The sequence below is a fragment of the Microcaecilia unicolor genome, chromosome 2 (assembly GCF_901765095.1).
Source record: "Microcaecilia unicolor chromosome 2, aMicUni1.1, whole genome shotgun sequence".
Classification (NCBI taxonomy): Eukaryota; Metazoa; Chordata; class Amphibia; order Gymnophiona; family Siphonopidae; genus Microcaecilia; species Microcaecilia unicolor.
In genome coordinates this window covers 399,278,406-399,294,496 of record NC_044032.1, presented here as the reverse complement: position 1 = coordinate 399,294,496, position 16,091 = coordinate 399,278,406, and the positions used below count along the sequence as shown (strand labels likewise).

General features: G+C 45.9%; 1 protein-coding gene across 1 annotated transcript in view; it reads left to right on the top strand.

Moving 5' to 3' along the window:
- LOC115462504 (vitamin D-binding protein-like) overlaps positions 1-16,091 on the top strand; it is a 91,073-nt gene that overhangs the window by 27,447 nt on the left and 47,535 nt on the right. The window contains exon 3 of the mRNA XM_030192498.1: positions 10-142. Within this exon, the coding sequence (XP_030048358.1) occupies positions 10-142 (133 nt within the window). The remainder of the gene's footprint in view (positions 1-9; positions 143-16,091) is intronic.

Below are 16,091 nucleotides of genomic sequence, written 5' to 3'. Positions count from 1 at the left end.
GTCTTTCAGGGCTTTGGTGCTGTATACTCAGATTTTAGTGAACAACTCATTTGAAGATGTGAAAAGACTGGTAAACAAACTCATCATGTTTTCATCCAACTGTTGCTTAAGTGATGCAGGATCAGATTGCTTTGAAGATCAGGTACAGTAGAAAATATTAACTAGTTCAAGAGATTAGTGAAAACTCCTCATGCAAAGTACAATAAAAGAAGGTAGAACTGGAGGAATTCTTGGGCTTTAACCCTATTGTTTTTTAGGCTCTAGAGGATGGATGTCTTAGGTTATGTTTTTCTGATTTGTACTTTTGGAAAAAAAGGCAGAGTCAGCTCTGCCACTAGGCGGACTGTGCAAGTCACTAACTTGTAGTGTCTCAGTACCATAGGTTGGTGACTCACATGGTGAATTTAAATTTGTGTTGTTACAGCCAGAATATTGTGGCTCCAGGTTCAAAATGGCATTGGTGACCTCTAGTGGTAGTCTTGCAGGACTACTGCTAGGGGTTAGACTTCCACATAAGGGCAATATAGAAGGCTGATCCCCCCCTAGAGGTAGTACTGCAAGACTACCACTAGGGGTCAGCAATTCTATTTTGAACTCAGAGCTGGACAGAGCAGAGCAGAAGGGGACCGCTCCTACTCCTTCCACTGGACCATCAGGCCTCACCTCCAGGTAAGTTTTGGAGGTGGGTTTCAGAGGGGTGGGGGTGGGGAGGGTTGGCTTAGGTTGGGGATAGTTAAGGGTAGGGTTACCATATGTGCAGACAAATAAAGGACAGAAAAAATAACAATGGTTACTACCTTTGCTAAAGAAATATTTAATCATAGCAAATGTGTAAATGGATTTTAGTTAATCAACACACATCAATGACTGACTTACAGTACAGTAGTAGATAATAATCTACTTTTCGAAAACTTCCGGATTTCAGTTTGACCGAGTCTGAGCCCAAGCTTACATATCAGAAGAGCAGATATCCCTCAACAAGTTTGGCTGGCTTCTGAGATATGTGTGAAAGTTTTTGCATGACATATCATTAAAGTTGTACTGCATGAACAAAATTCCTTTGACAGATTCAACCAGCAGGGAAACAGAGAGGATGTCAACCATGCCTTTATCTCTCTTTAGCACTCCTATGTGTCCAGACTGACTAATAGACCAGAGATGGTTTCTCTCATTATGTGGGTAGATTTGTTGGCCAAAGGCATATAAAGAAAAAGATGGTATTTTTCTAAAAATTAAAAACCTGGAGAACATATCTGAAGAAGTCCAAAAGGAGGACATGTCCTCTTAAAGGAGGATGTAAGGTAACCCTAGTTGGGGGGATGGTACTTGATAATAGGGGCTGGATGGGGGTTTGGACCTTATGATCAGGGGGGGTATGGGGAATTTGGACATTGTAATTGGTTGGAGAAGTTCAGATTTTCTGATCAGGGTGTGGGGAGTTTGGACATTGGGATGTGAGGGGGATTGGAAGGGAGAGCTGATTTTGAGGTGATTGATAGCCAGATGCACTAAACAATCATTAGAGCCCTTCCCTTACTGATTCCCTTAGCGAATCGGTAAGGAATGGGCATGCATTAAAGAAAGGGAATGCAAATGAGCTGCTTAGAGATCTGTGCTGAAATCTAGGCATATTCTATAACAATGCACAATCAGCGTATTTAACAGCGCTTAACAAGCAATAATGAGCACTAATTGGCAATAATTAGAATTTACACGCATAACTCACTAAACGGATGCTGTAATGAACTGTGCCCAAATTATAAAGCATGCATTTAAAAAGGGGCATGACTATGGGTAGGGGAAAATGGGTGTTTCTTGGGCATTCCAAAATTTACACGCATTGTTATAGAATATGGCCCAGTGCATGTAAGTCTACGCACAGGGATTTATGCCACATTTTCATTGGTGTAAATGGATGCGTGTAGTTTTAGGCGCTGGGATATCAACTAAGCACATTCTATATACTGCACATAAATCTTACAGAATACACTTAGGTGAAAATGATTTCCACATGAATTTTCCAGGCACCATATAGAATCTCCCCCATACTCCCTAAATCTATAAACTTATGCACCCAATTTTACGCTTGGGTGAATTCTATAAATAGTGCCTAAAAACATTGGTGCCAAAAAACCCCCAGCATCAGTGCTATTCTATAATCCTTGCCTAAAGTTAGACATGGTTTAAAGAATAGCGCTCAAGTTCAGGAGTCACACATAAATTTAGGAATATCCATTTGCACCAACTAAAACATGGTGCAAATGCCCCCGTCTAAATGTATATATGGAGCACCCCTTATTCTATAGTTGGTGCGCAACTGGAATCCACGTCACATTCTGTCCCAAAATGCCTATGACTCTTTCATTTCTGCGCTTCCTTTTCTGGGACATGCGCAAAATTTAGGTGCAGATCATGTGCCTAAATTTATGTGCGCACATATTACTTGTTAAAGAGCCAATTATTGGTGCTAATTGACTCATTATTCAATAAAATTGTGCTCATAGTAACACAGTAACATAGTAGATGACGGCAGAAAAAGACCTGCATGGTCCATCCAGTCTGCCCAACAAGATAAACTCATATGTGTATACAGTGGGGGAAATAAGTATTTGATCCCTTGCTGATTTTGTAAGTTTGCCCACTGACAAAGACATGAGCAGCCCATAATTGAAGGGTAGGTTATTGGTAACAGTGAGAGATAGCACATCACAAATTAAATCCGGAAAATCACATTGTGGAAAGTATATGAATTTATTTGCATTCTGCAGAGGGAAATAAGTATTTAATCCCTCTGGCAAACAAGACCTAATACTTGGTGGCAAAACCCTTGTTGGCAAGCACAGCGGTCAGACGTCTTCTGTAGTTGATGATGAGGTTTGCACACATGTCAGGAGGAATTTTGGTCCACTCCTCTTTGCAGATCATCTCTAAATCATTAAGAGTTCTGGGCTGTCACTTGGCAACTCGCAGCTTCAGCTCCCTCCATAAGTTTTCAATGGGATTAAGGTCTGGTGACTGGCTAGGCCACTCCATGACCCTAATGTGCTTCTTCCTGAGCCACTCCTTTGTTGCCTTGGCTGTATGTTTTGGGTCATTGTCGTGCTGGAAGACCCAGCCACGACCCATTTTTAAGGCCCTGGCGGAGGGAAGGAGGTTGTCACTCAGAATTGTACGGTACATGGCCCCATCCATTCTCCCATTGATGCGGTGAAGTAGTCCTGTGCCCTTAGCAGAGAAACACCCCCAAAACATAACATTTCCACCTCCATGCTTGACAGTGGGGACGGTGTTCTTTGGGTCATAGGCAGCATTTCTCTTCCTCCAAACACGGCGAGTTGAGTTCATGCCAAAGAGCTCAATTTTTGTCTCATCTGACCACAGCACCTTCTCCCAATCACTCTCGGCATCATCCAGGTGTTCACTGGCAAACTTCAGACGGGCCGTCACATGTGCCTTCCGGAGCAGGGGGACCTTGCGGGCACTGCAGGATTGCAATCCGTTATGTCGTAATGTGTTACCAATGGTTTTCGTGGTGACAGTGGTCCCAGCTGCCTTGAGATCATTGACAAGTTCCCCCCTTGTAGTTGTAGGCTGATTTCTAACCTTCCTCATGATCAAGGATACCCCACGAGGTGAGATTTTGCGTGGAGCCCCAGATCTTTGTCGATTGACAGTCATTTTGTACTTCTTCCATTTTCTTACTATGGCACCAACAGTTGTCTCCTTCTCGCCCAGCGTCTAACTGATGGTTTTGTAGCCCATTCCAGCCTTGTGCAGGTGTATGATCTTGTCCCTGACATCCTTAGACAGCTCCTTGCTCTTGGCCATTTTGTAGAGGTTAGAGTCTGACTGATTCACTGAGTCTGTGGACAGGTGTCTTTCATACAGGTGACCATTGCCGACAGCTGTCTGTCATGCAGGTAACGAGTTGATTTGGAGCATCTACCTGGTCTGTAGGGGCCAGATCTCTTACTGGTTGGTGGGGGATCAAATACTTATTTCCCTCTGCAGAATGCAAATAAATTCATATACTTTCCACAATGTGATTTTCCGGATTTAATTTGTGATGTGCTATCTCTCACTGTTACCAATAACCTACCCTTCAATTATGGGCTGCTCATGTCTTTGTCAGTGGGCAAACTTACAAAATCAGCAAGGGATCAAATACTTATTTCCCCCACTGTACCTTACCTTGATTTGTACCTGCCTTTTTCAGGGCACAGACCGTACACGTCTGCCCAGCAGTATTTCCTGCCTCCCAATCACCAGTCCCGCCTCCCATCACTGGCTCTGGCACAGACCGTATAAGTCTGCCCTCCACTATCCTTGCCTCCCAACCACCAACCTCTCTTCCCCCACCTGCTCCGCCACCCAATTTTGGCTAAGCTTCTGAGGATCCATTCCTACTGCATAGGATTCCTTTATGCATATCCCACGCATGTTTGAATTCCGTTACCGTTTTCATCTCCACCACCTCCCGCGGGAGGGCATTCCAAGCATCCACCACCCTCTCCATGAAAAAATACTTCTTGACATCTTTTTTGAGTCTGCCCCCCTTCAATCTCATTTCATGTCCTCTCGTTCTACTGCCTTCCCATCTCCGGAAAATATTTTTTTGCGGATTAATACCTTTCAAGTATTTGAATGTCTGTATCATATCACCCCTGTTCCTCCTTTCCTCCAGGGTATACATGTTCAGGTCAGCAAGTCTCTCCTCATACGTCTTGGAACGCAAATCCCATACCATTCTCGTAGCTTTTCTTTGCACCGCTTCCATTTTTTAAACATCCTTCGCAAGGTACGGCCTCCAAAACTGAACACAGTACTCCAGGTGGGGCCTCACCAACGACTTGTACAGAGGCATCAACACTTCCTTTCTTCTGCTGATCACACTTCTCTCTATACAGCCTAGCAACCTTCTTGCTACGGCCACCGCCTTGTCACACTGTTTCGTCGCCTTCAGATCCTCGGATACTATCACCCCAAGATCCCTCTCCCCCTCAGTACCTATCAGACTCTCACCGCCTAACACATAAGTCTCTTGTGGGTTTCTACTCCCTAAATGCATCACTTTGCATTTCTTCGCATTGAATTTTAATTGCCAAACCTTAGACCATTCTTCTAGCTTCCTCAGATCCCTCGCAATATGGGTATGCACCCAAACTGCACATGCAATTTGTAGCACTTTTTACAGAATTGGTTGTACCACATCCCTTCCCTACTCCTTGGTGTGATTGGTGCTTCAGGTAGATCTCTTACATCTTCTTTCATAAAGACCAAAGAAAAGAATTTATTGAGTCTATCCCCTATGACCTTGTCCTCAGACTTTCTTCTTCTGATGCACCTGAAAATTTGTTACTGTGAGTGGTGCCTCTGTGGCAAGTTTCTCCTCATATTCTCTTTTAGCCTGTTTTTAAAATTTTTTTTTTAAAATCAATGCTTTGCATTTGGCTTGCCAGTGCTTATGTTGCTTCTTATATTTTTTATTTGGGTCCTTTTTCCATTTTTTGAAGGTTGTTCTTTTGGCTCTAATAGCCTCTTTCACTTCACCTTTTAACCATGATGAATGTCATTTGTTCTTCTTTCCACCTTTGTTAATACTTGGAGTACATCTGGTCTTGGCTTCCAAGATGGTATTTTAAAAAAATGTCCATGCCTGGGGACCAAGATGGCGGCCTGAAAGGAGGGCGGCGAGGTTGCTCGGATGGTGACTGATTTTCCTGAGTAAAGTTTACCTACAGAATGCCAAAGCGGAAGGGCAAGCGGGTGCCTGGTCCTGTGGCGCCCGCTGGGCCCGCTTCGGGCACGATGGACCGCTTTGTCGTGGTGGGAGGAAGCCAGCGGAGTTCGGAAGTCTTGCTGACGGGAGGGGCGGAGAGAGGAGAAGCGTCCCTGCTGCTTGAGATGGAACTCAGCCCAGAGGTGAGGGAACCGCCTCCCATGCCTGCGTCGGTGCGAGATACGTGCGGACAGGGCTTCCTGGCCTCCGAGGAGGGGGCGGACGGCCCTGCGACAGGACCTGACTCGGGCAGGAGAGTGCAGCATACCCCGGAGGGGAGGCATATCAGCGTGCAGGGTGGTGGTGCTCCGGGGGGACGAATACTGGAGGAGGGGGCCGGTTTCTCCCTGGGGTCCGAGAGGAGCGCTGAAGTTTTGAGTAAGTCTTCACTTTTGCCTAAACCTCCAAATTTTACCTTGGAAACTATATGGGATGCTTTACTTACTTTGGAAAATTCATTATCAAAGAAAATGTTATTACTGTCGCAGGCCTCACAGCTTCCAACAGAGACTGTTTCACAATTGGGACAGCAATTAAAAATAGTAGGAGAAAGATCTGAGGCACATGAATTGGACATTATTAAAGAAACAACCATTATTAAAGAAAATAAATGGTTACATAGGAAGATTGAGGCTCTAGAAAATCGGCAGAGGGCAAACACGCTGCGAGTGATAAATTTTCCTAAACAACAGCTGACTGCACCGATTCTGACTTTTAAAAAATATCTCTTTGAAGTGTTAAAGGTGTCTGAACCGGCATTCCTGTCTATCTCGCAGATTTACTATTTGCAACCTTTTAAGCGAGTGGCTCAAGGCGAGCAGGCGGATATTATGGAGTCTGCTGTGCGGTTTGACACCTTGGACTTTATTCGGGAGTTGGAGGGTGAAGAGGAGCGGCGGGAGCGAGCTACTCTTATAGTGACATTTGTTTCACAGTTAGAGATTGGATACTGAAGTTATTTTTCAAGTATCGGAAAGAAATGTTTTTGAATGTTCAAGTACTGATGAATCCTGATGTGACCAAGGTAACGCAGAAGAGGCGACAAGCTTTTCTTAAGCTGCGCCCCACTGTGTTTCAATTGGGGGGCCTTTTTTGGCTAAATTATCCCTGTAAATGTGTGGTGAAGTTGAATTCTGTAAAGTATGTGTTTTTTGAACCTTTGCAGTTGAAAGCATTCCTGGACTCCGGGGGGGGGGGGGGGGTGGTGGGGGGGGGGGGTGGGGGGGGGGGGTGCTCCTTCTCTGCCACCTGAAGCGGAGATTACATCTACACCTCAGATATAATTGTCTTCCACATCTCCCTTCAGAGTCTCTTTTGTGCTGGAATGTATTATAATTTACTTTTTTTTTCCCCAGAATAGTGGCTTGGTCTCTAGCTTCTGTTGTGGACTAATATAGGAGGCAGGAGAGTAAGTTGTGGGTAGCGGTTTCCTGTGTAAAGATGTATTTACTGTTCTCCTAAGTTGTACAAGAGGTGTTCTTGGTACTGTAAATATGAAATGTATAAATAAAGGGGAAAAAAAACCCCCAATGTCCATGCCTGATTTAAAGTCCGGACCTTTGCAGCTGATCCTTTTAGCTTCTTTTTAACCATTTTCCTCATTTTATCATAGTCGCCCTTTTGAAAATTAAATGCTACTACAGTAGATTTCCTTAGTGACTTCACTCCAGATATCAGCTCAAATTTGATCATGTTATGATCACTGTTTCCCAGGAGACCCAACACCGTTACCTCTTGTACTATGCCCTGCATTCCACTAATAGATCTAAAGTAGCTCCCCCACTTGTCCGTTCCTGGACTAGTTGCTCCAAGAAGCAGTCATTTATTACATCTAGGAATTTTACCCCCCTAGCACTTGAGGGGGGGGGGGGAGATTCTATATATATGGCACCTGGAAAATCTGTATGGTAATCATTTTTGCCTAAGCGTATTATATAAGATTTAGGCGTGGTATATAGAATACACTTAGTCAATAGCCCTGTACCTAAAACTACATTCATCCATTTACACCAACGAAAAGGTGGCATAAATACAGTACTTGCGCTTAGATTAACAAGGATAACCTTATTCAGAAATACAGGGACTAAACAGTAATAGAGGTATTACAAACACTTTCCATATCTTATTATATCATCATTTATCCTTCTAGAATTCAAATTAAAGTGTTTATAAAGTCAATCATAGTAATTTGAAACCTTTCTTAGACCACAAATATGTGCTGAGAGGAAAAAGAGTTAGAGAAGTAATATAAAGAAAATTTTCAAATTTATAGGAAAAGGCTGCATTATTCCAGGATATATTCATTTCACTTGTTTCATTTCCAAAAACGATTTAAGTTGGTCCGGTGAAAAGAAAGTGTATTTTGTTTGACCAAGTTTAACTATACACTTGCATGGATATGCGAGAAAAAAGGAGGCTCCTATATCTGTTGTTCTCTGCTTCATAGCCAAAAACTGTTTCCTTTTTTGTTGAGTCATCTTGGTGACGTCTGGATAAATCCAAACCTTAGAGCCATAAAATTGAGCTTTAAGATTTTTAAAGTAAAGCCTCAAAATAGTATTATAATCCTGCTCAAAAACCATTGATACTATCATTGTAGCTCTGTTCATTATAATATCCGAGGATTGTTCCAGGATATCAGAAATGTTTTGTAAATCTGGAATATCTTTATCAGGGTCATATTCTCCACTTCTAGACTGAGGAATTGAGTATATTTTATTTAGGGGGGGTATTGCCTCTGGAGGAATTTTCAAAATTTCTATCATATATTTCCGAAAGGTATCTATCAGAGTTTCCCCCGCTATTATGGGGAAATTCAGGAAGCGGAGATTTAGGCGCCTGTTAAAATTTTCAATTTGTTCAATTTGTTCAATTTTACGTCTAATGTCCAAAGAGTCTTTAGCAACCACACTTTTAAAGTCTTTAAAAGTATCCACTTCTTTTTGCAATATTTGAACTTGCATTGTCAAGTCATTTTTAACAGAGTCTACAGTTTTATGCAATTCTTCAAATTTAGTATTAAGATTAAGTACATCACCAGACGTCTTTTGCAGTGTTGTAGTAATCTGGTCCAACATCACCTTAAGCGTTTTTAGAGTCACCTCCGAGGTCTGCGATGTGGAAGAGGCACTTCCCTCAGCGCCCCGAATCGTCGCTTGCATGCCTGGGTCCTCACTAGATTCCCCAATCGACGGACCTTCAGGGTCGACGGGGTTTCCCACCAGGGCTGCCCTCGACGCCGGGCTGGGAGGGATCAGTGAGACAGATGGTGGAGATAGGGAGACTTCCGCTTCTCCAGACAAACCCGCAATGGGATCCGCTCCCCGCGAAAGCCTGGATGCCCCGGGGAAGAAACGCTCCAGAGATGTTTGGGCCGGTGAGGAGGTTGAGGTAGGTGCAGGCGCTAATCTCAACACTCCTTTGCGCTTAGAATGAGGCATTTTGAAAAAACAGGAAAAAGTTCAGCTCAAATTCACATAGAGCGTCTCAACACCTAACCGGTGCGGCAGCCATCTTGGTTTTCCCCATTCGAATGTAAATTCTAATTATTGCCAATTAGTACTCATTATTGCTTGTTAAGTACTGTTAAAAACACTGATTGGCTTGTTATGCCAATTAAGTTATGTGCACTGATATGGAATACGGTTAGATTTAGGCACAGAACGCTAAGCACTATATAAAGAATCTGGCAGTTAATGTGCATATTACCACATAGTAACTGCAAAAATATCGGAAAGCTCCTTAACTCAGATCTTACTTGCAGTTATCACGCAATAAAGTTAGGCACTGGGATGCTGTATGCTAAGTTCGAATTCTATATCAGCAATTTTGTACATAACTGCCATTACAGAAAACTAGTGTAAGTTAGCATTTATGTGCCAACATTTAGGTACATCTGCTTACACCATGACAATGGCTGGTGTAAATGTTCCTGACTAAATGTTACAGTTGGAATTCTATAATCAAAGAGGGGCACTTTCAATATGACATCCAAGTGCAAAAATAAGAGCCTTTCTCAAAACGACCAGAAAAGCACTGGTATAATGGATCATCAAGAAAGATGTTTTTCAGTGTTCAAAAATATTCCCAAAAAAACTGTCCATAATAAAGACGCACTGCACACTGACATAGACGTCATCAAATAGTCATGTCTGCCAATGGAAAATAACTCTTGGAAAATGTGTACTTGTGAAAGTGATTCCATGCTGAAAAAACATTCACCAACATCAAATGTCCCCTCCATGTGTACCATGTCTATATATGGTTGTACACGTGGAAGGGCATTTTCCATTCAGCCCAAAATGTCCTTGAGAAAAGAGCAAAACATTTCATCAGAGGAGTCTCTGCTCTGGGCACAGGAGGTAATGAAGAGGCGTCACCATCTGCAACCACACAATGTCACCATGAGGGTCTGGAGGCTCATTAGGTGGACCCTGGCATGGTGAGTTTTCTGCAGTGCTGCTAGGAACTCAGCATCGACCATGTACAAGCTCCACATCTTCCTAGGATCACATACACTGAGTTGATGGGAAGGCCACTTGACCCTCTCCCCTGTCCCCATGGCTCAGACAGTGGCGTACCAAGGGGGGGGGGCGGTCCGCCCCGGGTGCATGCCGCTGGGGGGTGCCGCGGCACGCGCCTGTGGGCTCCGACTTCGCGAACTTCGCTCATTTGCTGCAGCTCCCTCTGCCCGGAACAGGTTACTTCCTGTTCCGGGGCAGAGGGAGCTGCAGCGAATGAGCGAAGTTCATGAAGTCGGAGCTCACAGGCGCGCGTCGCAGCACCTCCCCCTAGCGGCGTGCACCCAGGGGGAGGGGGTGTCATTTCGCTGGGGAGGGGGGAAGGTGTCATTTCGCAGGCGGGGGAGCATCGGCGATCCGCCCCGGGTGCCATCCACGCTAGGAACGCCACTGGGCTCAGAAATGCAGAAAATGCTAGAATATGTCCCCCATGCCCAGAGGCTTCCCCATCCAAATCTGAATAACAGCCTATAAATCTCTGACATTCCCCCACCTATGCAGAGATACTAAGTTACCCAGTTCCAGGCTTGAGATTTTGGGACAGTCCTGGATTTATCAACTCCCCGTCCTGGTGCCTTATGAGACTTTCAACACTGATTTCAATGGGCAGCGTTAAGCACTACAAATCCCACTCAGCTTTGGAATGTAAGTTCAAAAAATAGCCAACTTTGCCTAAGCTCAAAACTGTTGCTACACGCCTACAGACATATATGAATGGCAGCAGCAGCTCACCAGTGCAGACCCTTCAACCCTAAGTTATACCTTCCATAGCTGACTGCCCATCACCACCTCCCTGCCCAAATGCAGATGTCCCCAAACCATCCACTAGCCCTCCTGCTCACCTAATGCCAGACAGCACCTCTGGCATGCAGGGTTTGACCACCCCCTACTAAGCCCCCAATCTGGCATCCCTGAACTGTCACAGGCTGTTTGAAGGGGCACAACAAAACATGTGTGGCTACCAAGAGCCACCACCTGAATCCTGTCTCCACCAACTTGTTTTGCAGACGATTTGGCATCCACCGTGATTTGGAGGCACTGGTACTGGCAGATCCATAGGGAGGAGCCAGCGCTGATCCAGCACACAAGGAAGTGCCTTAGAGCCCAATGTGAGTACCACCAAGATAGCATTCCCATAGCATCCATCCCATCCAGCAAAGCCAGAGTATCCAGTAACCCTCAGTACAGTTTGCCCAGAACCCCAATATTACCAAGAAGGTATTGCAGGCAAACCTCCAAAAAAAGACCCGATAAGGTTCAAAGAAGAGTGACCAAAATGAAAGGGGAAAGAACTGTTCTTATTCGAGGAAAGGCTTAATAGGTTAGGACTCTTTAGTTTGGAAAAGAGATGGCTGAGGGGGGGGGGGGGGGATATGATAGAGGTCTACAAAATACTAAGTGTGTAGAATGGGTAAATGAATTTTTTTCTTTCAAAAATACAAAGGCTAGGGGACACTCAAAGAAGTTACATGGTATTACTTGTAAAACGAACAAGAGGAAATATTTTTTCACTCACTGAATAGTTAAGCTCTGGAACTCGTTGCCAGAGGATGTGGTATGAGCAGTTAGTGTATCAGGGTTTAAAAAGGTTTGGACACTTGTCTCTCTTTGCTATTTCAGACCTGCACTCTCTTTGCTATTTCAGAGCACTCCCACTGTTCTGTCTCCTTATCCACTTGGGTGTGTGGTTGTAATTCTTTTCAAGTTCTGAGGTGAACAGTATATAATACCCATCTTCTCCTCCACAGTGGGATGTCAGGGCATAGATAGGGTGCTGGCAGACAGTGGCAGTCCTCATCACCTGTGAGATCAGACTGCACATGGAGGAATGTGTTCAGGGAGGGTGTGACAACCTAAAATGGTTGTTTTAGCAACTGAAACATCTATTCCTACTTACTTTGCAGGTCCAGAGTGACTCTGAGGCAAAGGTGGGTCCCAGCAGCTTGGACCAGGTGCAGCCCAATTTGCAGGAGGAGGATCAGGCTGTGGAATCAGAGGGCTCCCTGATACCCACAGAGGTACAAGAACAGCCAAGCCATGAGACATATTCAGGGGAGAAGCAGGAGTTAGCCCTGGCACCTGCCCCCCCCCCCCCCCGAGTTTGACGAGGCTGAGGAGCCTGATGAAGAGCCATGGGGGTCACAGAGGGGAGCACTGTAACAATGATGCCAGGAATTCAATCTGTCCTCCAAACATCTGCGACAGAACCAGATGCTAATGGGCTATCACTGGAAGAAGACTGTAAAGTTGCAGCAGCAGGGTGTGAAGGCACAGGAGAGCTGCCTGTAGGTGCTGCAGAAGATGCAGCAGGACTCTTGAGAATCTTGGGACATTCTTTTGATTCAGTTTGTGGGTCTCTGGTGGGACTTGCAGGCAAACCAGAAGGGCCAGACCACCACCTGGCCTACCTAGCAGGCCCCTGCCCCCCACCTGCCACCAGGGGACCAGCAGAGCATCTCCCAGCCAGGGTGCCCTGCCAACTGCCACTGCATCAAGCAACATGGGATCATCAGCCAAGTGTGAATGCCTTGTGACCACAGGTGAAAGGTCAAGTGTGTCACAGAGCAAGGCTGGGACCACATGGCTGGCCTACAATGCAGTACTAGGTGTGGTGACTAGCAGCGGAAGGGGGGCAAGCTTTATTAGGTAGTCAAATATTGCTGTGACAGCTGAAACAGCTGGCTGCGTTGACATCTCTGACATCAGTGAGGACTCCACAGGCAGGGGTCGGACACTGCCTCACCACCACAGAGGGATGAACCTTCCACTGAGGCCGGAGGGAATGGCAGGAGGGCTGGCCACAAGCAGGGTCGGGGGTGGGGGGTGGTTGAGGGCATGAGGGCCAGAGAGTGTTCTGTGAGGTACATCACTGTGGTGGTGGTCAGTAGTATACCAAGGACAGGGCACTGGGGGCAGTCTGACCTGGATACAGGCAGAAATGGAGTACACAGAGCAATCATGCAGCTGTCAGCTCCACCAGTCCCCTATTCCTCTGATGTTACTTCCTGTTCTGGGGCAGGGAACCAGCAGAGCTGACAGCCATACGACTGCTCTGTACACCCCTTGCTAATAGGCAGGGGGTGGGGTGATGTACCTCGGGGGAGTAGGGTGGGGTTGGGGGTTTGATGCACCTTGGGGGGAGCACAGCGGTGACTCGCCCCTGATGGCAAGCAAGCTAAGTATGCCACTGGTGGTGGTGGTGGTGGTGGGCAGTGGGGTAGGATGGGTACGTAGGTTTGTTGTGGGTAGGTATATCAGGGGGTTGGGGAGGTTGTGTTAGTGGTAGTAGACAGGGGAAGGGTGTTGGGGAGGAGAGGGGGAGGATGTGAGGAAAGGAGGAAGGGGGTGTTTGTGGGTTTGTCACAATCAATTGAGAAATATATGTAGCACTGTCATTGAAAATGTGTCTGTATGAGCCTTTGTCATGCTTGCTCCCTCAGCTGGTGTGGTGCCTGGCCAAGCGGGGGTGGGGGGAGGGGAAGGTCTTCCTCCTCTTCTTCTAGTTCTGCCTGCTGCTGTGTTAGCTCTGGCAGAGGCTGTCTTCTTTGCTGAGCAAAGTTATGCAGCATGTCATGAAGATTTTGGCAACCTTATCTGGGGTGTAGAGGAGGCCCCTCCCAAATGGTCCAGATATCGAAAGCGATTCTTGAGATGGCTAAAGATCCTTTCTGTGATGGGATGGGTGGTCCTATGGGCTGTATTGTAGTGCTCCTCTGCCTCATTTTGGGGGTGTATAATGGGGGTCATGAGCCAGGTTCACTGGGGGTAGCCTCTGACACCTGGGGTGGAACAAAAATCACAGGCATGGGTGTGTGTAGCAAGGTCTGGTCAGTTGTGGAGGGTGGGGGGAGGAAGTCACGAGGGGAGAAAATCCCAGTGCTGCTTATGTAGATCCAGCCGCCAGTGACTTCCCTTCGGTCAAAGTGTTGATAGATTCCTGAGTGCTGTAGTGACATGGCAGGACCCTGAGTACTGAGCATACATATCCACTATCTCCCCCTGGTCATCACACATGACCTGCATGTTCATGGAGTGACAGGATTTCCTATTCTTAAAGGTATGCTCCTGTACCTGGGGGGGGGGGGGTGTCTGAGGGCCACATGCGTGCAGTCGATAGTCCCTATGACCGAGGGGAAGCAACAAGGAATAGGACTGGGTCAGGTTATTCTAGTGGGCCTGGACAGTGTTGGGGAAGGAGATGTATTGTGAGGTGTGGGTAAGGAAGGCATAAAGGAATTGGGCCAGACTGTTAAAGATGGCGGGCTGGGCGAGGCCTGTAGTGAGTGTGACCACTGACTGAAAGTACTAGTGGCAAGAAAGGCGAGGAAGGCTGTAACTTTAAGCTGCAATGACACAGGATTATTCCTGCATGTCCTGGCCTGAAGGTGGGGCCCTAGCTGTTGATAGGGCTGCTATAAAGCACCTCTATCAAAGCAGTACCTGGTAAGGCACTCCTGGCCACTGAGGTCCAGGAACTGGGTCCTGGACCTGAAAATTCTCTGATAGGGATACTGTTTCCTAGCCCTCTCCGTCAAACTCTCAACCACATCCAGCAAAGTCTGAAGCACAACAGCATTCAGCAGCAGGTGCAACCTCCGAACACCATTAACACCACTGTGCACACCTCCACCTACTACAAAGCTCAGCACCACCTAGTGAGACACTGATTTACCACCAGCACACAGCACTCACTCACCCAGCAGCACCAGAACACAACACAACACTCACACACTGAGCAACAGCACACAACACTCAGTAATACAGCACCTGCACACAACTGACAAACTGGAAGTGGACAAACACAAAGGCACAAGGAGAGAAACAGTAGAAGCAGATATGGGGGTATTTATTTATTTATTTATTTATTTGTATCCCACATTTTCCCACCGATTTGCAGGCTCAATGTGGCTTACATTTGCCGTAATGGCGGTTGCCATTTCCGGGTTACGAATGGTATTTCTTTAAGGTGCATACATACATGGTAACATGCATGAAACATAATATATATGGAATAGATCATGGTAAATGCATATTCCATGTGCATGCATACATGGTGAAGAGGAAGACATTATAGTATTGCATGAAGGTTTTTGAGTAATAAATTGGATTGTAACATATATTAGGTCGTCGACTATAGGGAGTCCCTATTCTACATAAGGTTTAAAGTGGTAGTGCTTGATCATTCATAGCAAAGCGGTTAAGCAGTCTTGCGATAAAAGTTCAATTTGTATAGGTCGTGTATGATATTATTATTTAGTATTTACAATGGATGTTTATGGTATGCCTTCTTGAAAAGATCCGTTTTCAGGAGCCTTCGGAAAATGGTTAGGTCTTGCGTTGTTTTTATGGCCTTCGGTAGTGCATTCCATAGCTGTGTGCAGATGTATGAGAAGCTGGTCGCGTATGTGGATTTATATTTTAGTCCTTTACAACTAGGATAGTGGAGATTGAGGGGTGTGCGTGATGATCTTTTTGCGTTCCTAATAGGCAAGTCTATGAGGTATGAAGGGAGGTGTGGGGGTTTGTGCAAGGAACAGAGCAAACGGGGAAAGGGGCCTATGAGACAGCAAGGGATGGATGTGGGTGGAGGTTGGCAGGTGTGGTAAAGGGGCTTAGGAGATGAAACAGAGAAGAAGCAAGACAGGAAAAGTGGGTTACAAAGGTTTCAGATTGGGGCAAAGACAGCAAACCACTCTCTAACTCTCTACTCTCGTTCACACTGTGACCAAATCCATATCTCCTCTCTCCAACTCAGCAAAAGCACTAATGGGTCCAAAGACAAGTTGTGGTTT